The sequence below is a fragment of the Dipodomys merriami genome, unplaced genomic scaffold, assembly GCF_024711535.1.
Source record: "Dipodomys merriami isolate MVZ:Mamm:240054 unplaced genomic scaffold, mDipMer1.0.p SCAF_29, whole genome shotgun sequence".
In the NCBI taxonomy this organism is placed as follows: domain Eukaryota; kingdom Metazoa; phylum Chordata; class Mammalia; order Rodentia; family Heteromyidae; genus Dipodomys; species Dipodomys merriami.
In genome coordinates, this window is record NW_027204381.1 from 1,388,682 (window position 1) to 1,414,330 (window position 25,649).

The window sequence follows — 25,649 nt, forward strand, 5'->3', positions numbered from 1 at the left end:
GGTCTGGAGCACTAGGCATATCTGAGATGTATATTACTGAGTGGGCCGGTTTGCCTTCCTCCACACATTCAGGATCCTAGCCATATTTTACCCGAGGTCTTTGAAATCTGTGTTTGCCCCTTCAACAATCAGCCTCTCATTCTTCCAGGTCAGTCCCTCAGAGAGCCTTCTTCCTTAGTAGCTGGTTATTAGGAGCTGTTCCCCACCCACCGGTGAGGATCCTGCTCATTGCAGCACTCAAGCCACGTGAAACAAGTAGGCTAATAAATCAGAACAGTGTGGTTGTGTCTGATAAGGGTCTGCGTTTTCTTTGGCTTAACGCTGCCTTGCTCAACCAAACCTAAGCTTCATATTTGGGACATCTTGAGTACAGCATTAGGGAAGATTGAATCATTCTATTTGGCCTATTTCTTAGACTACTGGAATGAAAGTAGGATTAAGTTTACAATTTTATCGATTGGGACAAAATCAGTGAGATACAATTAAATGTTTTTAAATTGGGAGTGAAATTCATATCATCTAGGATTAATCATTTTGAAGTGAAACGTTCAATGTCATACTTGCTTCCAAAACAGCTTCAATTCACGCAAAGGAAACCCTACACACAAGAAAATATGAACTTTAAGGCAACCTAGGAATTGACACATGAGTTGCATAATATTTGCAATAGATGTTGTTTCTATTTTCTCATTCTACTCATTCTGTATAATCCACTTTACATTGAAGAAAATTTTATTGAGGTAGAAGTCTAAGAAGAAAACCCCTCTGGAAAGCCCCAACAATCTGTATTTCTATGAAATTATTGAATAATATAACTCTATATAGAATACACTCTTCAAAAAATCAGAGCTATCAAGGTCAGGCACAGTGACTTATTCCTATAATTCCACCTACTTAGGAGGCAGATAGTGAGAGCATTGTGGTTCAATCGAGCCATGGAAAAGGTAACCAATGAACTGGGCAGGATGGTGTAATCCTAGGGATGTAAATTATTGCCCAAGGCTAGTCCCAGAAAAAAAAGTGGGACCCTATCCAAAATATAACAAGAGCAAAAGTGGACTGATGGCATGGCTCAGTGGTACAGCATCTGCCTAGCAAGCATAAGGTTGTGAGTTCTAACCTCAGTACTGAAAAAAAAATCTAGATAGTAATTAATAAACATTGAACGAAACAAAACTCTACAGAATAGTACTTATTAAATATCAAATAAAGCAAGGAACAAAAATAACTCTAAATGAATTAACCACAATAATCCAGGATGAATGAATGAATGAATGAATGGCTGCCTTAGGAATGGCTGTAGGACTCAGGAGCTGCTGTGTTTTAGGAGAGTTATTTGAGAAGCTACAAAGGAAAGGAAGCATGTGACATGTTTCCTGGGTCACTGCTGTGGAACCTGCCTTCAAAACAAACAGGGGGAAAAGTTACCCATCATTTTGTGTTTAACCAAAGGGAAAATGATCAAAGATTCCATAGGTTTGGCTATGTATCATATCTCAAGGCTTGAAGTAATTAGAATGCTGTATTAAGGGGACTAATATTGATTGAATTGAAATATTGAGGTTTTTCACAAAAAGGCCAAAGGTAGATGATTATCTGGTTATTGGTTATTGTTTACAAGCTTGGATTATATCTAGTATGGCTATAAGTTTATGGGACTATTTCTTAGTCAGTTTTAGGGCTGCTGTTCCTAATTTGCATCTCTGAATATGTTAAGTGCATTTCTCCCTTGTGACTATTCGTTGAAATATGCCATTAGTTCAATAGTTTGTCTATCTAGTCATTCCCTGGACCACAAGAATGTCTGGAATGATACAAACATAGACACCATCTTGTGACAGTTGATATTATAACCTAAAGTTAATTAGAGCATTGGGATATTTTCATCAACACGACAATTGGGTTCGTAGGATCTAGCAAAGCTAGTTAGTCTATTCTGAGTAGTACTTTGTGCTCAACATTAACACTCAGACCTAGGCACTATAGGCTCATACCTATAATCATAGCTACTCAGGAGGCTGAGATTTGAGGATCACCATTCAAAGCCAGCCCAGATAGAAAAATATCCCCAGGACTCTTATTTCCAAGTATCCAGCAAAAATCCAGAAGTAGAGATGTGATTCAAATGGTAGAGCGCCAGCCTTGAGCAAAAGAGTTAAACTTGAGGTCCTGACTTCAAGTGCCAGTACTGTCACAAACAAACAAATAACAGCAACAACAAAAGTCAGACATTGTAAGGTAGGGACAAAAAGCATGCATGGGTATTCTTACCTACAGCAGGAGTATTTTACTCCTTTCCAGTGTAAATTATTCTTGTAAATCCACTGTCTAGCTTCAGAACTTACATTGTATTTGTCATCTAACTTGTCACTTGCTGATGAACTTCTAACATGTGGAACAGCATATATAACTAGAGAAACCTGTCACATGCCTTAGAATAGGGCATGCCTAGCATCCTGAAATTTGTGGTTGAAGCAGGTCTCCTATATTGGAATAAATGACTCATAAAGGAAACAATCCTTACAGCACTTCCCTGATCAGTAAGTTCTGTTTATATATTGTCTTCAAGCCCGACATCAGCTTGGTCCTGCTAATGAACTTAGAAATCATAAATGAAACAAAGTTCTATTCAATGGAAATTTGCCCACTTAAATCACAGGACAACTTCTGAAGAAGTATAGTCTTGGCACTGTGCTAATCACATGAAATAAATAATCTTTTTATTTAGTTTAAAGACCAAAACTGATAAAAATGTTCAAATGTGTACCAATAAACTCTCTTTAAAAAGCTCACATGTAGGAAAAGCCTTCCAGGTTAGGCTAAGAGACCATTTGATTAGATGTAATTGACATATTAATTAATTGCAATGATCCCGCTAATTGGAGGTTGGCAAAGAGGCGGTATGTGACTGTGTGCAGGTTCTGGGTATGACTTTCTGTTTCACTCACATCATTCTATGTCTACTTCATACGGTTGTGGACCACATGTGTGAGGAGCTCAGCACATAGTGACTACTTTTGCTTAGAAAGCTCTTCTCCTGGCACCCTTCAAAGCACCAGTCCAAGTGTAGAAGTCATCTCTCCATCTTATTGCCTTGTTAGTTTCTTTGTGGTACTTACCACTCTTGGTATAGATTTTCTTTATGTGCCTACGTGTGTGTTACTTCCTGTGGGAATGTCAACACCACAAGGACAGAGTTCTGTTCATGTGTCCTGTGTTCCTAGCACCTCACACAGAACTTGACACCCCAAGTGGAACAAATACTAGGCATCTTTCACCACGAAGTCACAGTGGGCTATTTCTTGCATGAAGACAACCTTGGTTCAAAAGATGTTACAGATAGCTCACAAGTCTCTTTTGGGAGTGAGGAGGAGTTAAAATTACATTTTTATTATTTTTAAGTAGTTGTACAAGGGGGTTACCATTCAACAAATCAATTTATAAGGACAGTGCATCTTGAACAATACCAGCCCTTTCATCATTCACAAGTTGTGTGTGTGTGCACACGTGCGCGTGCACTCGCACGCGTGCACGAATGCACATATGTATGTGCATGCACCAGTCCTGGGACTTAAACTCAGAGTATGAAAGCTGTTCCTGGACTTTTATGCTCACTACTACTTGAGCCAGAGCCTCACTTCTGACTTTTGGTGATTAGAGTTAAGAATGTCTCAGGCTTTCCTGCCAAGGCTGGCTTTGAAATGTGATCCTCAGATCTCAGCCTCCAGAGTAGCTAGGATTATAGGTGTGAGCCACTAGCACTGAGCAATAGGGTTCTATGGTGTGTTTTTGGTTTTGTTTTTTAACGGTTAGTTCTAATGGTTTTAAAATTTTCTTTGGTGGTTTTCTAAATAGATAATCATCTGCAATCAGTATTTTTCTCTTCTGAGAGTTAGACCTCCTTACTTTTTGATCAACTGAGAAACTCCCTTCTCATTTAGAAGGCCTGTTATCCATATCTTAGAGTTGACAAATATTTGCTTGTTGCACTGAAAGCTGCCACCAAACATACCCTGTGAGCTAGCTGTAGTTGGAAGAGAAGGCATTAAGATGGCCCTAGGAGAAAAGTTAAAGCAGGCTAGAAAAATATTTGTGTGAAAAACTACAGAGTTGCTTCTCAATGGAGTCACAGGTGATTTTATATGGCAAAAAAATGATTATATGGGGCTGGGAAGATGGCTCAGTGGTAGAGCGCTTGCCTTGCAAGCCTGAGGCCCTGAGTTCGATTCCTCAGCACCACATAAGCAAAATGAAAAAAGCCAGAAGTGGCGCTGTGGCTCAAGTAGCTCTAGCCTTGAGCTGAAGAGCTGAGGGACAGCGCCCAGGCCCAGAGTTCAGGCCCCACAACTGGACCCCCAAAAAAAAAATTTTAAAAAAATGATTATATGATCAGCAATTCTCTCATCTGGGTGATTGTGGTGGAGGTGGGGAAGGCAGTGGGACCAAACCCACCGCTGAGGATTGGACCAACACCCTGGAGAAATTAGGCCACAGAGACTTCTGAAGACTATTGGGTTCTATACAGCTGTAATAACTGTTATAAACCAAACTGATGAGTATCTCTTTAGCCAAGAGGCCGGGCAGGAGCTTGCCTGGGCTACCAGATACTAAGACAGAAATTGGCTGCTTGCAGCTGGCTGAATAGACCAGAAAACAAACCTTTCTGGCTTCTACATTTTTCTTGCTGGCCATACACCAGAGGAGCTGTGGAATCCGAGACGATTCCTAGAGACTACTGTCACCCAGCCCCCTGCACTTGTGCCTAGAATAGGCTCAAACATCTCCAGCCGTCCTGTTTCTTCCTATTGAAATCTGACCTTTCAGGTTTCAACCACAAACGCCATACCCTCTTCCCTGATCCATGAGGTTGGAACTAATTTCTTTCCTATACACTCATGGAATGTTCTTAATTATATAGTCACGCCACCTCACCTCTCTCCCCACATTACAAGGACTATGTTGTGCCCATGTACAATCCCTTATGTAACCAAGCTATGTTGACTGAAATCAGTTCAACCAATTATACTGTGAACAGAGTAAAAACCCATCCATTCTCACATTAAAAGGTCTAGGCACATTCCCAATAAATGGAAAGAAAAAAAAAGTACACTAAATATTTGGGCATGATAGAAGACAGGTTCCTGAATCACTATCGTGAACATACAATACAGTTCTGTGTTGTAGGGTGATAATCAAAATTGGTTCCTGTTTTATGCAAATGACACTCATGCAAAGTTATTAGAAAGGCAAGCTGCCCGGGCAGATTGTAAATGATGATCAAGGTGAACAGAAGGAAGGAGAAAAGCTCAGCACATAGTCATACTTTATTTCCATGTTTTTGTTTGGTACTGGCATAAAATCTTTACTGGGTTTATTTATCATGAGACGAGATGATGCATGTGGAAATATATTTGAATGTTAGTAACCACCAGCACCACAACACCAAAGTAAAGCCATGGGGTTGGGGAAGTCCACAATGTAAGGTGGCTTTTCTGTAGGAAGTAAAAGCTCTTTCATGGTTTCTGAAAGGATCTTGATACGTTTTAAATTGCATACATAGGTAGGTAGGTGGGTAGATAGATGTGTGTATGTATTTGGAAATTACATATATATGCATATAGTACATATACATTACATGGTAGCATATTGCTTTCTAGGAACAACGATTTGTGTGGTTTCATGGAACTGTATTTCAGTTTAGTCAGAGGTGTTTTCTAACATCCTGTGCCTCGGGGCTGTCTTCCAAAATACCAAATACATGTGTTTTTTGGTGGTTGTCTCTGGCTTCCAAGCCTTAGAATGTCTTTTGAGGGACAGTGGGGACTGGGGCCAAGGGTGAGAGATGGGAAGTTTGAATTCATTTCCCCAGGGTAAGCCCGACCAGGCCACCAAGGACCGTGTGCACTTAGTCCTTGCTAGTCTTTCAAACAGTTTAACCCTTCTCTTGGCTCCGAAGCTACCTGTAAGACTACTTCCAAGGAGAGGATTGGCTAGGAATCTCCTTTACATTCTTTCTACTAGCCGGGCTCCAGATCTTAGAGCAAACAGCCAGGGGCAGAGCAAACACTTGGGAGGCTTCACTTAAGAGACAGAATTATGTTTGCCCAACAAGTCACCTAGGAGGTGAAGGGGAGGGGGGGAGGGGCCAGGGCAGGTCCCGCCCCCCTCGAAATGGGATTGGCTCCTCCTGTCCCTTTGGTCATCCCTTCGGCGTTTCAGTTGGACGGGTCGAGGGAAGCCTGTCATTCAGGTGCTGTCTGGGGAGCCGGGCTTTGTGGGCTGGGCCCCGGCTTTGCAGAGGGGCCGGGCTTACTCGCGGCGAGGGGGTGGGGTGTGGGGAGGTGTGTGGTGGGGGTGGAATCCAGTTCTCCCAAACTAGGCTCGTCCGGGGTGGAAAAATGCGGTGGTAACCGCAGGAGCTGGAAGAGGAGCAAAATGACGGAAGTTCCTCAGGGGTTTGATTTCAGTTTCCTAAACGAGGAAGAAGCACGGACGATCCTCCGGGTGCTGGAGAGGAACGAGGAGCTCCGGAGGGCAGAGAAGGACAGGATCCGGTACGGAGAAGGTCCCGGTCCCGGAGGGATGGGGAGCGGGCCCGCCGGGCTCGCCGGGGGCGCACCTGCCGCGCACCGAGGGACGGGAAGGGCGGGGAGCCGGGGCCGGGGCCCCGCGGGGCGCCCACGCGGCCGCGCCGCGTTCTTCCGCCGTCGGGTCCCGCGGCGCTGCGCCCCCGGCCCCCGCTTCCCGCCCTTCCCGTCCCTCGGTGGGGTGGGGACCCCGCGGATCGCGGAATCCCGGCAGCCGCTGGGGGCCGGGGCCCCGTCCGCACGCGCTCAGCTCCGAGGGGCGGATGCCGGGGGCTGGGGGGGGGGGGACGTCCCGGGGAGACTCGTGTGTGGTTGAAAGGGACCTGGGCAAGGCGTAGGATCGGTCGTGATGGGTCGTGTGTGTCTGTCTGTCTGTGTGTCTGTCTGTGTGTCTGTCTGTGTGTCTTGTATATGGGGGGAGTGTGCTGTGGGGAGGAAGTTTCTATGGACTTCCACCGCCGACCTTCCCCATAGGCTTTGCTGAAGGTGAGCCCCGAGTTACCAGCGAGTGAAATGCAGAGATAATTACCTTGGGATGTAAATGAACCAGTTTTTCTGCTGAGCAAAGGTGGGAGACGGTCTTGGAAGGAATGAAAGGGATTCTTGCCCATCTTGGAATCGACCCCAGTTGTTAAAGAGCCTCGTCCAGGTCCGTGTGGATGGGAATTCGGGGTGTGACTCTCTCCGGTCACCCTGTGTTGGTGGCCTGAGAATTCAGAAATCGGCTTGACCCTGTGAGTTTCTGGGTCTCAGTTTCTCCCCCAGATAACCCTGTCTGCCTGTCCCTCCTCACCCCCAAAGCCTTCTGACCTTGTTCAGACCTTCAAATTGGGGTACCCTATTTTGTACACAGGATTAGGATACAGCAGGCTGAAAGCTCTATCCTCACTCTTCTCACATAGACACGACTTTGGGGAGGAATGAAATTTGAGGTTTGAGGAGGTGGATTTCATACCACCATGCCTTTTTTTTTTTTTAGTAGATGTTGTCATTTCCCCCTCAATAGTGTAAAAAGTGAGTTCTAACAGGAGTATGTCCACCCCCTGTGAGTGTGTATCCACACATGTTCATGTGCACACCCACTGTGGATGAACTCTAGAACTCTGTGTGTATTCACTAAAGCTGTGTTGTGTCCATGTGTTTTATCAGAAGAATTTCTTATCTCTGAAGAGGATGGAGCTTACATGACCCATTGTATATCTGGAGAAAACGAGGGGCAGAATTAAGAAGTAACATGAAGGAGGGAGGTGTTCATTTAAGATCCTTCCGACTTGGCTCCTGATCAACTGTAGTCTTAGAAATCGTGATATAATGTTCACTCAAGGGAATTTTGGTATTTTACACCTGACCTCTACAGTAGCCCATGGGCTCCACTTCAGTTGACTATTGTTTATTTTGAACTCAGCACTTCAAGCTATTGCTTGGCTTTTTCACTCAAGAGTGGCACTCTACCACCTGAGTCATAGCTCCATTTCTGGCCTTTCAGGGTGCGGGGGGGCTGTTTAATTGAAGATAAAAGTCACATAGACTTTCTTGCCTGCAATGGCTTCAAACCTCGATCCTCAGATTTCAGCCTCCTAAGCAGCTAGCATTACAGGTGTGAACCACTGGTGCCCATCTTCTGTTGACTTTAGAGGGAGCTAAATCTATACATAGATGGCAAAACTAGGTGTTGGAAGGAAGGCTCAAACATGTTTTCTGATGCTTTTGTTCTAAATGAAGCAGCAATAGGAAGAGCCAGAGTACTAAGACAACCAAAACTATAGCTATTAAACTATTAAGATAGTTACCTAAATGATCTAAAAAAATATTAACATAAAAATACTTTCAGGAAGGGGCTGGGAAGGTGGCTCAGTGGTAGAGCGCTTGCCTTGCATGCCTGAGGCCCTGAGTTCGATTCCTCAGCACCACATAAGCAAAAAGAAAAAAGCTGGAAGTGGCACTGTGGCTCAAGTGGTAGAGTGCTAGCCTTGAGCTGAAGAGCTGAGGGATAGTGCCCAGAGTTCAGGCCCTACGACCGGACCCCCCCCCAAAAAAAAATGATGATAAACTTTTGCGGCTGGGAAGGTGGCTCAGTGGTAGAGTGCTTGCCTTGCATGCATGAGGCCCTGGGTTTGATTCCTCAGCACCACATAAACAAAAAGAAAAAAAAAGCTGGAAGTGGTGCTGTGGCTCAAGTGGTAGAGCACTAGCCTTGAGCTGAAGAGCTGAGGGACAGTGCCCAGGCCCAAAGTTCAGGCCCCATGACTGGACCCCCCAAAAAATATATATTTTCAGGAGGGCTGGGAAGGTGGCTCAGTGGTAGAGTGCTTGCCTTGCATGCATGAGGCCCTGGGTTTGATTCTTCAGCACCACATAAGCAAAAAGAAAAAAGCCGGAAGTGGTGCTGTGCTCAAGTGGTAGAGTGCTAGCCTTGAGCTGAAGAGCTGAGGGACAGCGCTCAGGCCCAGAGTTCAGGCCCCACGACTGGACCCCCCCCCCAAAAAAAAATACTTTCAGGAAAGTAGATGGTTGGATCAAATGCCCAAAGCAATGATTTCTAGCACTCTCTTTTCTCCTGGTTAATTCCTGACTCCCTCTGTCAAACACCCTTATCTGTGAGGACGTCCCCATGGGACCTCCTTAGTCACCTGCTTCAGGCTAACATGCATAGGTCTTAACAAACATGGAGAAAAGGCCTGAAAGAACACGTCAACTTGGCTGTCTCTTCTGCTTCGCCTACTGATGTACATGATCATCAGATTTTCCAAATCAAAAACCAGGACACATGACTTCTACCTTCAGAATGACATTTTGGGAGACAGTTTATTAGGCCTATCTGAAGGACTCAGAGGGGCCTCTTCACTATATTGGGAAAAAGCTCCCAGAACTCTTGGCTAGGACAATAAGAGGGGAAAAACAGAGAACTTAGAAAGTTAGCTACTTGAGAGAGATCTGTTTAATTCAATTACATGTGATAAACAAGTACAACTAAGTATCCTACAGTTAGAAGCGTAGGATTGCATTGTTATACAGGGCCAGAGACAGAAATTAAAGCTGTGAGAGTAATCGATCGTGCTCACCATGCAGAAGGCAGCCCCACCCAAAGAAATGTTCCTGAGCCCACAGAACTTTCTCCTGAGCTCCCTGCTGGATCTCTGCGGCTCTAGCTTACTGGGAAAATATTTGCATTAAATATAATCATCTTTCTAATATACAGATAGCCTATTCAAACTTTTAGGAAAGCCACTAGGATCCAAGTTAATAGGCAAAAGATAGAAAGCATTCATTCATAGCAGAAGATAGCCTCACTGTAAACAAACCAGAAGAATAAGTGTCTACCCTCAGAGTCATAAATGAAAATTAATCTCACAATACCATGTTACCCCTTTAATGATAACAGAAAAGACTGCTGGTGGGGAATTGAGTGAAATGGATACTTTCTGCATGTTGTTAGTAATATAAGTTGCCTATAAGGTTTTTAGTGAGCAGTGTGACAGTATTTAGAAAGACGGGCCTTGGCCTTGACCTAGTTATGGAATTCTTGGATATCTCTCATTAGTAAGAGACTGAGGTAGAGGAGATGGCCACATCAACATTTATTAAGTGCTGCCTTTTGATTTAATGATAGTAATTACTATGGTAATAATAGCAGCTAGCATTTATTAGGCCCTTACTGTATACTGGGCACTGCACTGAACATGTTATGCAGAGTTAACCCTTCTAATAACTTTGTCAGGCACACACTTTAATTCTCATAGAGAAGGACCTAACTTAGAAAGTTTGAGTGTCTCGTTGAAATTCGAGAGTACAGGCAGATTTCAAATCCAGAAAATTGGAAGTGGCGCTGTAGCTCAAGTGGTAGAGTGCTCGCCTTGAGCTGAAGAGCTGAGGGACAACGCCCAGGCCCAGAGTTCAAGCCCCATGACCGACAAAAAAAAAAAAAAAAGAATCAAATCCAGAAAATTACCAGAATGTTATTTTAGTTATTTATGATAATCTTATAATAATAGAATAGAATCAATGTAATTACTAATAATACTTATATTCTAAGTATTATAATACCTATATTTGAGATATTGTTAATAACTTTACAGAAGGGAAAATAAATTTTTTTGGTGTTTTTTGAGACAAGGTCTGGCCTCAAATTAGGGATGCTCCTGTCTCTGCCTCCAGAGTACTAAGATTACAGGCATGCCTGGGAGGAAAATGAAATGTAGCAAGGTTAAGGGCAAATTACCCAGGGTCACACAGTGTACAAATGGCGGGAAACATAGAATACAGTTGTAGGTATTAATGACCCAACTAAAAGTTGGGGGTATTATTAGGAGAGAAAATGACCTGGACCTGATGGGCAGCGAGGGAATTTGGAGCATCTTCTTGTACAAGAAAATTGCTGACCACCATTTATATCTCAAAACATGCATGAGCGGGTCATTGTGTCTCACACTAGTAATCCCAACACCCGAGAGGCTGAGAGCAAGAGGATTAAAAGCTCAAAGCCATCCTAGAATACATAGCAAGATCCTGTCTCAATTTTTTTTTTTTTTTTGGTCGGTTGTGGGGCCTGAACTCTGGGCCTGAGTGCTGTCCCTCAGCTCTTCAGCTCAATGCTAGTGCTCTACCACTTGAGCCACAGCGCCACTTCTGGCTTTTTTTTCTTTTCTTTTTGCTTATGTGGTGCTGAAGAAGTGAACCCAGGACCTCATGCATGCAAGGCAAGCACTCTACCACTGAGCCACCTTCCCAGTGCCTCAAAAAAAATTTTATATATGCATTTTATTTTATTTGTCAATCATGGGGCTTGATCTCAGGGCCTGGGTGCTGACTCTGGGACTCTGTGCTCAAGGCTAGTGCTCTACCACTGGAGCTACAGCTCCACTTCCAGATTTTTCCGAATAGTTTATTGGAGGTAAGAGTCTCACAGACTGTCCTGCCTGGGTTTCAAACTGTGATCCTCAGATCTCAGCCTCCTGAGTAGCTAGGATTACAGGTGTGAGCCACCAATGCCTGGCTTGATGCCTGGCTTATATTTGCATTTTATATAAAGACATATTGCCAGATGTTAAAAGAGGTCTCTCTGAGAAATGATATTTAATGGAACTTTAGCTCTTACACTACTTTTTTATTTCTTTTTTTTTTTTCTTTTTTTTGGGTCCGGTCGTGGGGCTTGAACTCTGGGCCTAGGTGCTATCCCTCAGCTCTTCAGCTCAAGACTAGCATTCTACCACTTGAGCCACAGTGCCGTTTCTGGTTTTTTTCTTTTTTTGCTTATGTGGTGCTGAAGAATTGAACCTAGGGCCTCATGCATGCAAGGCAAGCGTTCTACCCCTGAGCCACCTTCCCAGCCCCACTACTGTTTTATTTCTTATACTTATCATGTTATAAAAATAATTATGGCTGTTTCTTTTTTTTTTTTTTTTTTTTTTTTGGTCAGTCGTGGAGCTTTAACTCTGGGCTTGGGCGCTGTCCCTCAGCTCTTCAGCTCAAGGCAAGCGCTCTACCACTTGAGCTACAGCGCCACTTCCAGTTTTCTGGTGGTTTATTGGAGATAGGAGTCTCATGGTCTCTCCTGCCTGGGCTGGCTTTGAACCACGATCCTCAGATCTCAGCCTCCTGAGTAGCTAGGATTACAGGTGTGAGCCACCAGCGCCCGGCGGCTGTTTCTTTTGATAAGATAGATGTGCAGGCTGTTTTGCTATTTTTGTCTTCACGAATATTTGTCTTTTGAAATATTTTTTTTTGGCTGGTTGTGGGACTTGAACTCAGAGCGTGGGCACTGTTCCCAAGCTCTTTCTCCAAAGGCTAGTACTCTATCACTTTGAGTCACAGTACCACTTCCAGTTTTCTGGTGGTTAATTGGAGATAAGAGTCTTACTGACTTTCTTACCTGGGCTGGCTTCAAACCATGATCCTCAGATTTTAGCTTCCTGAGGAGCTATGATTACAGGTGTGAGCCACCAGTGCCTGACAAAATACTTTCTGTTAACACTATGGTTAAGAGTTTCTCCTGTTCTTTATAATGTCCGTGCATACATGGGTATGTTCGAATGCCCATTGTACATCAACCTTCATTCTTTGTGATCAGAGCTTCCCTTGCTTTGTAGGTGAGCCGTACCTCATGAGAGAGATTACACTTTGTGCTATGTAAGGAATACTAAGTAAGGGAAAGAACCATTCTAGGAAACTGTGTAAAGAACAAAGGGACGGCAGCTTCAGCTTAGTCAGAAAATACTTTCCTTCCTCATTAGCACAGATGATTTTAAAACTATGAACAGGAGGTCAAAGGAAGGTCAGCTGAAGGTCAGAGCAAACATGTTTTCCTTCTGAATTAGCACAGAGTGTCTTCAAACTGGCAGGAGATGGCTCGGGGCCTCCCTGAAGCTGTCTTTCACACGAGTACATAAATTCCCTTCTTCACCTTCGATCCTGTGTATTCTGACGCTGGTTATTCACAGGTAGTGATATTTGACAGCACAAGCTCACTTGCACCTCCTTCTTAGGCATGGTTCCTGGTTGACACTGTCAACAGCCCTATTAAAAGGCTGGACTTCCCCGGTTAAACGGGCTCTAGACACAGTGAGCTTCCGCATTCCATCGTCTTAGCTTTCCAATGAGGAAAGAAGAAATTGAGAGAGACTGTGATCAAAGCCCCCACCTCTGGCTAAACTTTGTGATTATTTTTTTGTGTACACATGTTATGTGCATGTAATAGGACTTCATAAGAGTCTCATAGGGGCTGGGAAGGTGGCTCAGTGGTAGAGTGCTTGCCTTGCATGCATGAGGCCCTGGGTTCAATTCCTCAGCACCACGTAAGCAGAAAAAGCTGGAAGTGGCGCTGTGGCTCAAGTGGTAGAGCACTAGCCTTAAGCTGAACAGTTGAGGGACAGCGCCCAGGCCCAGAGTTCAAGCCCCACGACCAGAAAAAAAAAAAAAAAAAAAAGAGTCTCATAGACTTTCCTGACTGGGCTGGCTTCAAACCACGATCCCAGATCTCAGCCTCCTGAGTAGCTAGGATTATAGGCATGAGCCATAGACACCTGGTAAGGATTGTTAATTTGTGTGTGTGTGTGTGTGTGTGTGTGTGTGTGTGTGTGTGTGTGTGTGTGTGTGTGTGTGTGTGTGTTACTAGGGTTTGGATTTAAAGTATCATGCCTACTAGGCAGACACTATGCTACTTAACCTACTCTGCCAGTCCTTGATTTTTCTTTTCTTTCTTTTTTTTTTTTTTAATTTTGTGCTGGCCCTGGGGCTTAAACCCAGGGTCTGGGCTCTGTCTCTGAGCTTCTTTTGCTCAAGGCTATAGCTCTACCACTTGAGCCACAGCTCCACTTCCAGCTTTTTCTGAGTAGTTTGTCAGAGATAAGAGTCTCACTGATCTTCCTATCCAGTCTAGGTTTGAACTGTGATCCTCAGATTTCAGCCTCCTGAGTAGCTAGGATTACAGGCATGAGCCACCAGTGCCCAGCTTGTATTGATTATTTTTAGGTACCCCATAGATGTTCTCTAGGACTTTCAGGAAACATGAAGGTGTTCCTTTGGCCACATCCAAGAGAATCTACAAGAAGGGTGATATTGTAGACATGGAGGGAATGGGAACTGTTCAAAAAGGAATGTCCCACACGTGTTACCATGGTGAAAGTAGACGGGTCTACAGTGTTACCCAGCGTGCTGGTGGCATTGTTGTGAACAAGTCATTTAAGGGCAAGATCCTTGCCACGAGGATTGATGTCTTGATTGAGCATGTTAAGCACTCTAAGAGCTAAGATAGCTTCCTGAAACAAGGGACAGAAATGACCAGGACAAGAAGGAAGCCCAAGAGAAAGAAACCTGGGTTTAACTGAAGTGCTCCACCCAAAGAAACACATTGTGAGAACCGTGGGAACCTAGTCCCTGTGAATTCATGGCCTAAGAGATGTAAAAAAATAAAAGACCACTGGACTATTAAAAAAAAAGAGAGAGAGATAGGGTCTCAGTCTATGTCCCAGGCCAACTTAGACTATGATTCAGCTATGTACTTCCCTACTTAGCTGGGATGACAGGTCCTCGCCACCATGATACTCCAAATCTCTGCCTCTCAATGATTAGTGGAGGGAACCACCATGCCTGTTGACTTTTGAGATTCTTATATATACATATAGATAAATATATATGTATCCAGAATATATATATATATATATATATATATATATATTATATGTGTGTGTGTATGTGTGTGTTCTGGATACAAGTCCTTTGTAAAATATAGGTTTGGCAAAAGTTTTCTTTCCATTAATCTCTTTGCAGAGTAAGTTCTCCTTTAATCCAATCAAACATATCAACCTTTCCTTTTATGAATTATGGGGTTGGTCGTATGCTGAAACAGAATAAGAAGGAGCTTCAGGAAGAGGCTTTTGTAAGAAGATGTGTGATTGAACTCATCCAATAGTACAGTTAGAGGAATGCCTTTCAGTTTCCTTCCTGCTCTTCTTTCTACTTCCTATGCCAGGAAGGTAATTCATCTCGAAGTATCCATCAAGTGACCTGATTGTCCTTTATTCTATTTCTTTCTTTTTTGCCAGTCCTGGGGCTTGAACTCTGGGCCTGGACACTGTCCCTGAGTTCTTCAGCTCAAGGCTCTACCTCTTAAGCCACAGTGCCACTTCTGGCTTTTTCTGTTTATGTGGTACTGAGGAATCGAACCCAGGGCTTCATGTATGTGAGGCAAGCACTATACCACTGAGCCACCTTCCCAGCACCTATTTCTTTTTTTTTGTTGTTACTAGTCTTAGGGCTTGAACTTAGGGCCTGGGCACACTGTCCCTGAGCTTCTTTTGCTCAAGGCTAGCACTCTACCACTTGAGCCACAGCACCACTTCCTTCTTCTCTGTTTATGTGGTACTGGGGAATTGAACCCAGAGCTTCATGCATGCTAGGCAAGCACTCTGCACTAAGCCACATGCCCGGCCCCCTGATTGTCCTTTAGATCGGGTGTTTTCTGGTACTGTGAAAGGATGATAGATTGCAGCAGGGAGGGAGTTGTGTGCATAGCTCCCTCCCTGAAGTAGGCCATAGAAAGCTGAATTTCTCTTCCTCGAGGACAGTCATGGAAACTCCAATCCAGCCACCAACACACCGTCACCCTGCCTTGGTGCTGCTGTGCATAAGAGAAATTCTCTGACTATCGGGCCTCATAGCAGATGGTAGATCTTTAACTTCTCAAGAAATGCTGAAGAATCTGAACTAACTGGCCTTGCTGGGTCCCCACCCAGTCTGTTAGCATTAGGTTTTTGTCCCTTCCCATTTCAACATGGTTGATCACCCTTTGATTGTGCCTATGTAATAAAGTCTCCCTAAACACCCACATGGGTGAGGTTTAGAGAGCTTCCAGGAATGAGAACCAGTAGAGGCTCCTGAAGGGGGCATCTAGAGGATAGACAGACTCCATGCCCCTTCCCACATACCTTGCCCTCTACACTGCTTCATCAGTAGCCTTTGTTCTTTAAAATAAGCCAGCAAATGTGTCTCCCGGACTTCATGAGCCACTTGATGGAGTTAATGGAACCTGAGAAGAGGATTATAGGAACCCTAAATTATAGCTGATCAGTCTGAAGCACAAGTGAAGCAACATAAAGCTTGTGATTGTCACAGGAGGGCATTCCTGGAGCCCGACCCCTTGCTGTTAGAGGGAACGGCATTTCCAGGCAGGTAGCAGTGGCCAAAAGCAGCTGTAACTCTTGCTTTAGAGGTCCCCACATGAGTTGTGCTCACCCACTGAGGTCTTCCGTGCAGAATGCAGACCCAAAATGTTTTTCCAACAGAAGCAGAGTCAGTTTGTAACTTAGCACACCATGAATGTGCTGCACAATGACTCAGTCATGAGGATAAACAGTAGGCATGGTGACTATACAAGTAGCCAAACCAAAAACCAAAACAAAACAAACCTGAACATTTCCTATTCTGGGAGAGCCAAGTAAGCTCCTTAGGAGCTCCTGGTGTATATGTTCTGTGTATAAACTAGCTAGCAGTGTAATGAATCGACTAGACCATGACAAAAGAATTCAGAGAACAATCAGGGCTCAGTGAGACACCCCAGGGATTGGCAGTAACAGGAAGCCTCCTGAACTCCCACACTGGATGCAGTGGTGTGCTGGTAACTAGATCTCTTGAAAAAGAAGGAGGTAAAAAATGCTTGGCAGCATGGAGTTTCCGCAAAAAACTAAACATAGAACTACCCTATAACCCAGCAATCTCACTCCTGGACATTTATCTAAGAGAATACAAACAAGGGCAGCCACCAGCACAACCATGTTCACTGCAACACTATTCACCATAGCCAAGATAAGGAATCAACCTAGATGCCCCTCAATGGACAAATGGATCAGGAAAATGTGACATATATATAATATACTTATATATAATTCTATATGATTATATATTATATATACACACAATGGAATTTTACTCATTTATTAGAAAGAATGATATTGAACCATTTGCAAGGAAATGGAAAGGCTTGGAAAAAATGATATTAAGTGAAGTAAGCCAGACACAGTGAAACAAAGGTTGGATGGTTTCCTTCATTTGTAGTAGCTAGAATGTGCCTATAAACCTATAAGTAAACACGGGTGGTATACAAGTGGTTACAAATGAATTAACCTGAAGTATAATAAACTCCGTGGAGAGCTTAAATACTATAATCTTTTTCAAAGACTAGGTCAAAGTCCCACAAAATGAACACCAGGAAATGGGTAAATCCAAGAGGGGACTGGGGTCAAGGGGAGATGGATAGACAAATGAAGGGAAGAATTTGTTGTATATATCACAAAATTAAGAAAAATAAGGGAAGGGAAGGAATGAAAGGGATGAGAATGTTGAGGGGTGACACTGACCAAGATGCATTATATTCATAATCTGTTTGGTTATATGGCACCGCCTTTGTATAACTAAAGATAATAAGATAATAACTTAAAGATAAGTTTTAAAAAGCTGGGCACTGGTGGCTCATGCCCGTAATCCTAGCTACTTGGGGGGGGCTGAGATCTTAGGATTGTGGTTCAAAGTCAGCCTGGGCAGGAAAGTCCATAAGACTCTTTATCTCCAATAAACTACTCAGAAAAAGCCAGAAGTAGCACTGTGGCTCAAGTGGTAGAGCCCTAGGATCAAACACAAAGAGGCTCAGAGACAGTGCCCAGCCTCTAAGTTCAAGCCCCAGGACCAGCAAAAAAGAAAGAGAGCAAGAGAGCAAGAGAGAGAGAGAGTGAGTGAGAGAGAGGGGGGGAAGGAAGGAAGGAAGAGAAAAAATAGAGAAAAAGATAATAATAGAATAATAAAGATAATTTTTAAAATGTTGTGCTTGGTTGGTTGTGTCAGCCAATTTCAAGCTAACAATAATGTAATAGCCACCTTGCAAAATTTCTGAGGATCTAACAGCTTGCCTTTGTGAGCCAGTTCAAACCAGATCTGGCATACACTGGCTGGAGAAACAAGGGGAACAGCTGATGTTATCCAACCCCCCACACACACACACCTGTCCCAGGTTTTTGGGTTCCCTCGAGAGAATCTAGAACCCGTGACAGGTGTGACTGGGGATTTGGAGATGTTGCAGAGACGGTCATTTCCAGAAGTTTTGCATGAAGCAAAAGAAGAGGGATAAATGCCTGGACTTCCCCTTTCTCCCTACTCCTTAATCTGCTAATTCTTTGCTGTAACTCAGGTGGAAACAACTGGGTAGGTTGTGAAATCCCCCTATTGGGGGACATATCCCAGCAGCATGGAGCTGAGCAGGGGGACAGTCCCTCCTCCTCTTCCTTCCTTCCCCATCTCTGTGGTTGTCTCCTGTCATCCCTTAGATGATATTATCTCATTGCTATTTGTGAATTGCTTCTCTACCTGAAAATTAGTGGTAGGTGCAGGTGGCTTATATCCATAATCCTAGCTACTCAGGAGACCACAGTTCAAAGCCAGCCCCGGCAAGAAAAATCTATGAGAATTTTATGTCCAATTAAACACTAAAAAAACCCAAAACACCAGAATTATAGCTGTGGCTCAAGTGGTAGAGTGCAAGCTTTGAGCTTTGGGATAGCACGCAAGCCCTGAGTTAAGCCCCAGGACCAGCACTAAAACATTTAAAAATAAAAAAATTAGCAGGACTTTCCCTCCCTGTTACGTGACACTGTTCTTCACGCCCAATTTCTTCTCCTTTATACTTCATACCTGTGGCTTCTGCCCTTGGGGAGTTGTTCTGTTGTGCTGTTGTTTCTCTGTCCCCTTGCTTTCCTCTGGTGTCTCCTCTCCTATGAAGGAACTATAATCGGCTCCACAGATTCAAGGCCTTAGGGTGGAGAGGAAGAAAGTGTCACTCAGGGCACCATAGGTAGTGGAGGGTTTGTGAAAAGGTTACAAACACCAAAACTGAAGCTAGAATTTGGAAACCAAAATATCTATACTCTGTTCACCTCTCAACCCCTGGTCCTCCTTTGGATGACCTTTGATGGAGGCCTTTGAGTTCCTAATGCTGTTGCTGCTCTCTTCTCTATCTGGCTCCTTCTCCCTGGGCTACACTCTATGGTCATGGCCCTCATGCCTGGGTACTTGGAGTCTCTAAGCCAGCCTGTGGATGGGCTACTCTAGGACCAGGCATCCTCCTTACAGCCCCTTCCAAGTCAAAGCTCAATGCTGTATTTTCTAAGGAGGTCATGGCCAGCCAGTTGGACTCCACTGATGGAATGCTGGCATCTCAGGGGTTGAGATCCACCTTACATTTGCTTTCTCTGCGCTCACCTGATTCTCTCCTCTGTGCGCCCACCTGTGCACTAAGTTTAATGGCAGTCTCGGATGTGTCAGCCTGGCAGCCGTCCTGGTGGATCTCAGACCACAGGTTCTACTAAGACACAGATCCTCAGTCCGTGATGAAATGACAATCATTTGGGGGAAAGTCTCAAAATTACCAATGCTAGGATCTCCCCCTCCCCCCATCCCACACATCCTGAATTCTTCCATGACCAAATTGGTACAGTAATTTTTTCAAGCCCCTAGATGACTCTAATGTATACTTAGGGGACTCTATCTGGACCACCTGGGCACCTGGGCACGCCACCTCACCTGGGGTATGTGTCCTATACCCCTTCCTTTGCATAAGTTGAGGGACTGCTGATTTCAAGAAAAACCTCACGGTTGGGAGAAAAGCCTGGCCTCCAAGCAAAGGACAACAGAGAGGACTGTGATTGGCAGGAACGGAATAGACCTGATTTCTAGTACTTTCTGGCTTTAACTGCTTGGCTGAACTGAAGGGAACCTTTTGCCCCTGGAGCTGTTTGTCTAACAACTGGAAAAAATCCACGTTGCTTCCTCTGTTTTTCGTTTTTCGTTTCTGCCCCCCTGAGTGTAGGTGAACACCGTATTGTGATAGCCAGAGGCTGGTTAGATCTTGGCCTTGGGCCCCAGCTTTAGTGGGGCCCCAGTGTGGGTGGCATTGGCTGTTTGAGTGGTTGGGCTTCTTGTTCTTTCCTCTCTGGGGCATGAAGGAATACCAAATTGACTCTAGGGACAGTACCTATAGGAAGGCGGCTGTAACTTGTTGGCTGGATTTCAATACTTGTTGAGCAGGTCCTCTTCAGGAAGTGTGTGGCCAACTAAGGGTTCTGTTGGCTGAAAGCTGTTCCATTGGTAGTCTGGCGCTAGGTGTTTTACTCAAGGCTCAGTGTGTGTTGGTGTGGAGTAGGGTTCTGGCAATGGTCCCATTCTCCCATGCAGAAGTATGTAAGGAGGAGTATGGCCAGCTCTCTCTATCCTCTCTCTGGTATGTCCATGCTTTTCTTCCTCGGTGAGGACAGCAGTTTCTCCTCTATCTTTCGCAATCCCCCTTCTCACCCACCAAAACTTGCTCTTCCTTGTAGGTCACGGTAAAGACCTGGCTCCAGAGAAGGCAACTGGACAGTCCAATAAATTAGATCATGTCTCTCCACAGCTGTTTAATTGCGTGGCCACTGGCATCCGGGCAAAAGTCTTTGAAAGTTTACAAGTAACATACTCCCTCGGGCAGTTGTCTGCACCTTCAAAGCCACTGCAGACCCCACCCTCTCCAGGTTCTGCTGAGCTCCTGCTCCTGCTCCTAGTGTTCTTTCCATTTCCCTAAGTGGCAACTTCTAAAGCCTTGTTCTGGCTTCCCAGATCCTGAAGAAGAGTACATGAAGAGAAAAGGGTACAGAAATGGCATTTTGGGGGGGGGGGGTTAAGTGATTTACATAAGTCTAAAAAGCAATTCACAAATACTATAAATGACATTATTTCCAAACAGTGCCCCTGAACCAATGATGATTTTTCATTCAAGTCGCCCAGGTACTTTTTTCTGTTCCTAGCTTACCTGAGCTCCATCTCAGCCCCCTCCCCCAAGATGAAGATTCTATACCTCCAGTGGTAGGCCACTGCTGAATGCAAGCCTGATGCTGGCTCCTTCTTTGACTTGAACCTGCCTTCCTTCCTGGGAAGCAAGTCAAATGTTCTCCTTAGGTGTCTGGCTCTGGCTGCGGTCTGGATCAGGGGAGAGTTGTGCAAAGAGGCCTAAAGTGTCTCTCAGGGTTCTTGTATTGGGAATGTAATCTTCAATACATTAATGTTGGGAGGTGGGGCCTAATTAGAGGTGGCTGGGTTATTACTGCTCTGCTCTCCTAAATGCATTGGTGATGTTATTGCAGGAGCAGTTAATACAGAGGGAGGGCTTGTTCTGAAAGCAAGTTGGGCCCCTCTCGTTGGCTTGCCATCTTGCCTTTCTGCCTTCCATCATGGGATGACACAGCATGAGTTACTTGCCAGATGCGAATGCCTTGGATTTCCCAGCCTCCCAAACCGTGAGAAATAGGGTTTTTGTCTTATAGGTTTCCCAGCAAGACTAATCCAGGTACCTTCACTAGTGATGAGGAGAAGATAAGAGACTGAAGAAATACTTGAAGAGTCAAATTAGTAGGACTTGGTGACTGGTTGGCTGCAGGAGAAAGGAATAAGGACCCTTGGTATGAACTTAGTCTAGTGAGTTTGTGGTATTCACACCGAAGCTAGTAAATCCAGATGGACTCTACACCTTGAGTCTACTATGAGGTAATTTATTTGAATACTACAGAATGTCAAGTCCTCTATTAACTTTGAACCACTTGGAAGCCCTCTCTCTCTCTCTCTCTCTCTCTCTCTCTCTCTCTCTCTCTCTCTCTCTCTCCAGCAGTGGGGACTAAAATCAGGACTTTTGTACTAGGCCAGCACTCTATCACCTGAGCCATGCCTGATGCCCTTTTGTTTTTAGTTTATTTTTCAGATAGGTCTAGTACTTTGCTCAGGCCAGCTTAAATCACTATCCTGTCTCTGCCTCCCAAGTACCAGGCATGCACCACCACGCCAGGCCTTGGATGTATAATTGAGGTAAGGTCCAAGGCCTGTGACCAGGGTCGGATGAGAGGAAGAGTGGGCAGATTTCAAAACAGTCCTAGCAAGGGAGCTTGGATCTGTTCCCTAGCTGCAGATGGCCCAGGGAGAAGCTGAACGCAGCTTCCTGACAGTGGAGGGGGACTGGATTGAGAGCGGCAAACCATGGCCACGGCGGGCAGCCTGCCAGGCGGCATGTACCCAGCAAGCCAGGGGAAAAGGCAGGCACTACCTGTCCCTCCTTTTGTCTTTGGACTTCGGTCCAGAGTATTATCTCTCACTCCTCTCCTAAGCAAAAATAATAAAGGAGAACTGATATTGAAATGAGAAAGGAAGAGAAGGAGGAAGGAAGAGAGAGAGAGAGAGAGGGAGAGAGAGAGAAAGAGAGAAAGGAAGGAAGGAAGGGAGAAAGAGAGAAAGAAAGGAGAGAGAGAGAGAGAGAGAGAGAGAGAGAGAGAGAGAGAGAGAGCACAAGCCAGGCACCAGTGGCTCACACCTATAATCCTACCTACTTAGGAGACTCAGATCTGAGGATCATGGTTCAAAGCCAGCCAGGCAGGAAAGTATGCGAGACTCTTATCTCCAATCAACTGCCAGAAAACTGGAAGTGGAGCTGTGGTTAAAAGTGGTAGAGCACGGGGCTGGGAATGTGGCTTAGTGGTAGAGTGCTTGCCTAGCATGAATGAAGCCCTGAGTTCCATTCCTCAGTACCATATACACAGAAAAAGCTGGAAGTGGTGCTGAGGCTCAAGTGGTAGAGTGCTAGCCTTGAGCAAAAGAAGCTTGGGGATAGTATCCAGGGTCTAAGTTCAATCCCCATGACAAAGAAAAAAAGAGAAGAGAGAGAGAGAAAGAGAGAAGAGAGAGAGAGGAGAGAGAGAGAGAGAGAGAGAGAGAGAGAGAGAGAGAGAGAGAGAGAGAGAGAGAGAGAGAGAGAGAAGGAGGGAGGGAGGGAGGGATAGGGAGAGGGAAAAGTAAAGGAAGAGGAAGGAAGGAAGGAAGGAAGACACTTGGTTCCTGGATTCTCTTCCTTGATGAGCAGCAAGCTGGCTTTTTAGAAACAGTGGCTCTTTGGGGTGGGGGTGGGGGAGTCATCTTCAATGAGTGAGTGTGTGTGTGTGTGTGAGTGTGTGTGTGTGTGTGTGTGTGTGTGTGTGTTTGGAGGAGGAGGGTATTTTCTCACTTCAGTGTGTCCTGTCAGCCTACATCCAGGTGCTGTGAATCTTGGGTTTGAATCTTGTCCAGAATTATTGAGGAGAGTGACTGAGGAAAAGTCAGGCCCTTTTCTGAGCATTCTGTGTCCTACAGCAAAGCCTGAATGGCCGTTTGAGATCTTCTTGGCTTGTACACTTGTTCTGTGTGTGATGGAGGGGTGGGAGGCAGGAGAATCTCTAATTGCAACATTAAATTCCTTAAAAGCTGACCCTAATTCTATACAGGTAAATTTGAGTTGATTTTCTAACATGATACAAAAGATGAATCAAGTTGAGTATGATACTTGTAGGTTTTAATGACAGCATGATAAATGACAGATTGGAAACAATCATACTCACTCCACAAATGGGTATAAGGTTACATAGAAACTTCTTTTATTTTCCTTAAGAAGAATGTACTAGAAGCTAGGCACTGGTAGCTCATCCTATGAAACTAGCTACTGAGGAGGCTGAGATCTGAGATTGGTAATTCGAAACCAGCCTCAGCAGATAAACCTGAGAAACTCTTACCTCCAATTAATCAGCAAAAAGCTGAAACTGAAGGGGTAACACAAGGGCTAGAGCGCTAGCCATGGGCAAAAAAACCCCCAAAAAACAAAAACAAAAACAAAAACAACACTGAGCAAGAGAGCAAGACCCAGAGTTCAAGCCCCAGTACTGGCAGGCGTTCGCACACACGCACACACACACACACACACACACACACACACGCACACAACGTATTCGGTATTCAAGTGTACAGTTGTATCTTGTTACCCTAACTACATTACAAGCAGTATAGAGGATGTGGTCAGCATTTAGGATGTAGCTGTCTCTGGAAGGAGGCCATGAATAACATAATAAAGGAATCCGAGGCGCTGAGCTCATGCACTTCGTCTATGGATCAGAACTTTATTGGAGCTTGCCTGCCTGGCAGTTCTAGTTGTCTTCCTAGGGCCTTGCACACACAGCTCTGAGCTCGGAGCTGCCCCTGTGCTCCCGTAGAATCCTCACATCCGATCTGTGGGTTTCAGTGGAAAGTGTCTGCGCATCTGTATAAAGATATGTCATTCTTAGCCCTTACCAGGGCCCAGACCTTGGCCTTAGCCAAGTCTGAGAACCTTGTCTGGCCTTGCACTGTGATCCTCCAAATCTCAGCCTCCTACGTAGCTAAGATTGTAAGTATGCATCACTTTTTTGTGTGTTTTTGTTGTTGTTTGGGGTTTTTTTTGTCAGTCACAGGGCTTGAACCAGACGCTGTCCCTTAGCTTTTTCACTCAAAACTAGCACTCTACCACTTTGAGTCACAGTGCCACTTCTGGTTTTCTGGTGGTTAACTGAAGTTAAGAGTCTCACCAAATTTCCTGCCTGGGCTGGCTTTGAACAATCAGATCTCAGCTTCTTGAGTAGCTAGGATTACAGGCGGGAGCCACCAGCACCCAGCGAAAAGTCACTTTTTATTCCCATTTTTAATTTCTACGCAATATCAGCTCATATGGATGTCAAATACTCACTGAGTGATGTCAACTCATTACTTATCCCCAAAATTGGTCAAATGTTGATTGAGGGGCTGGGAAGGTGGCTCAGTGGTAGAGCGCTTGCCTTGCATGCCTGAGGCCCTGGGTTCGATTCCTCAGCACCACATAAGCAAAAAGCAAAAAGCCAGAAGTGGCGCTGTGGCTCAAGTGGTAGAGCGCTAGCCTTGGCCTTGAGCTGAAGAGCCAAGGGACAGCGCCCAGGCCCAGAGTTCAGGCCACACGACCGGAAACAAAAAAAAAAAACAAAAACAAAAACCAAATGGTGATTGATTGGCCACAAGTCAGGGACATTGGTAGATCCTGGGTCTACCAAGTGAATGAGATACTCTTTCTGAACTCAAGTTGCTGACAGCCTGGTGAGACATCCAGACAGCCCACGCCAACACATTCGGTGTAATTTAGTAAATAATGGTGCTGATACTGGGAGCTTCCTGCTCTAGTTGTGGTGATAAGCATAGATAAAAAAAGAAGCCCGGCACTGGTAGCTCACGCCTGTAATCCTTAGCTACTCAGGAGGCTGAGATCTAAGGATCGAGGTTCAAAGCCAGCCCGGGCAAGAAAGTCCATGAAACTCTTACCTCCAATAAACCACCAGAAAACCGGAAGTGGTGTTGTAGCTCAAGTGGTATAGCGCTAGCCTTGAGCTTGAAGAGCTGAGGGACAGTGCTGAGACCCAGAGTTCAAGCCCCATGACCAACCAGAGAGAGAGAGAGAGAGAGAGAAAGAGAGAGAAATCTAGGAACACCAAGGAGGCTTTGTGGCTACAGAGCTATGGACTTGAACTCTAAGTCTCGCCTTGGGATGGAATTTCCCAGGTACCTCCTTTTGAATGACTAGCTATGAGCTAAATGAATATGGCACTCATCCTTCTTTGTACTTAGAGCATTTGCATTTTCTCTCTGTTATAGCTTTGCATTATGTGAAAAATAAACATTCAGGAAGGTAACCATGGAATTTTT

The 25,649-nt window shown here is 44.7% G+C and overlaps 1 protein-coding gene across 3 annotated transcripts in view; it reads left to right on the top strand.

Annotated features, from left to right (window-relative positions):
• Positions 1-6,238: 6,238 nt before the first annotated feature.
• Positions 6,239-25,649, top strand: part of LOC138838806 (exophilin-5-like) — a 52,323-nt gene continuing 32,912 nt past the window's right edge. For 2 of the 3 annotated variants that reach the window (XM_070038151.1, XM_070038152.1), the window contains exon 1: positions 6,369-6,554. In XM_070038151.1, coding sequence (XP_069894252.1) covers positions 6,436-6,554 — 119 coding nt within the window. In that variant the 5' untranslated portion in view covers positions 6,369-6,435. Of the gene's footprint in view, positions 6,251-6,368; positions 6,555-25,649 lie in introns of those variants that run through there. The other variant, XM_070038154.1, reaches the window with a different exon arrangement.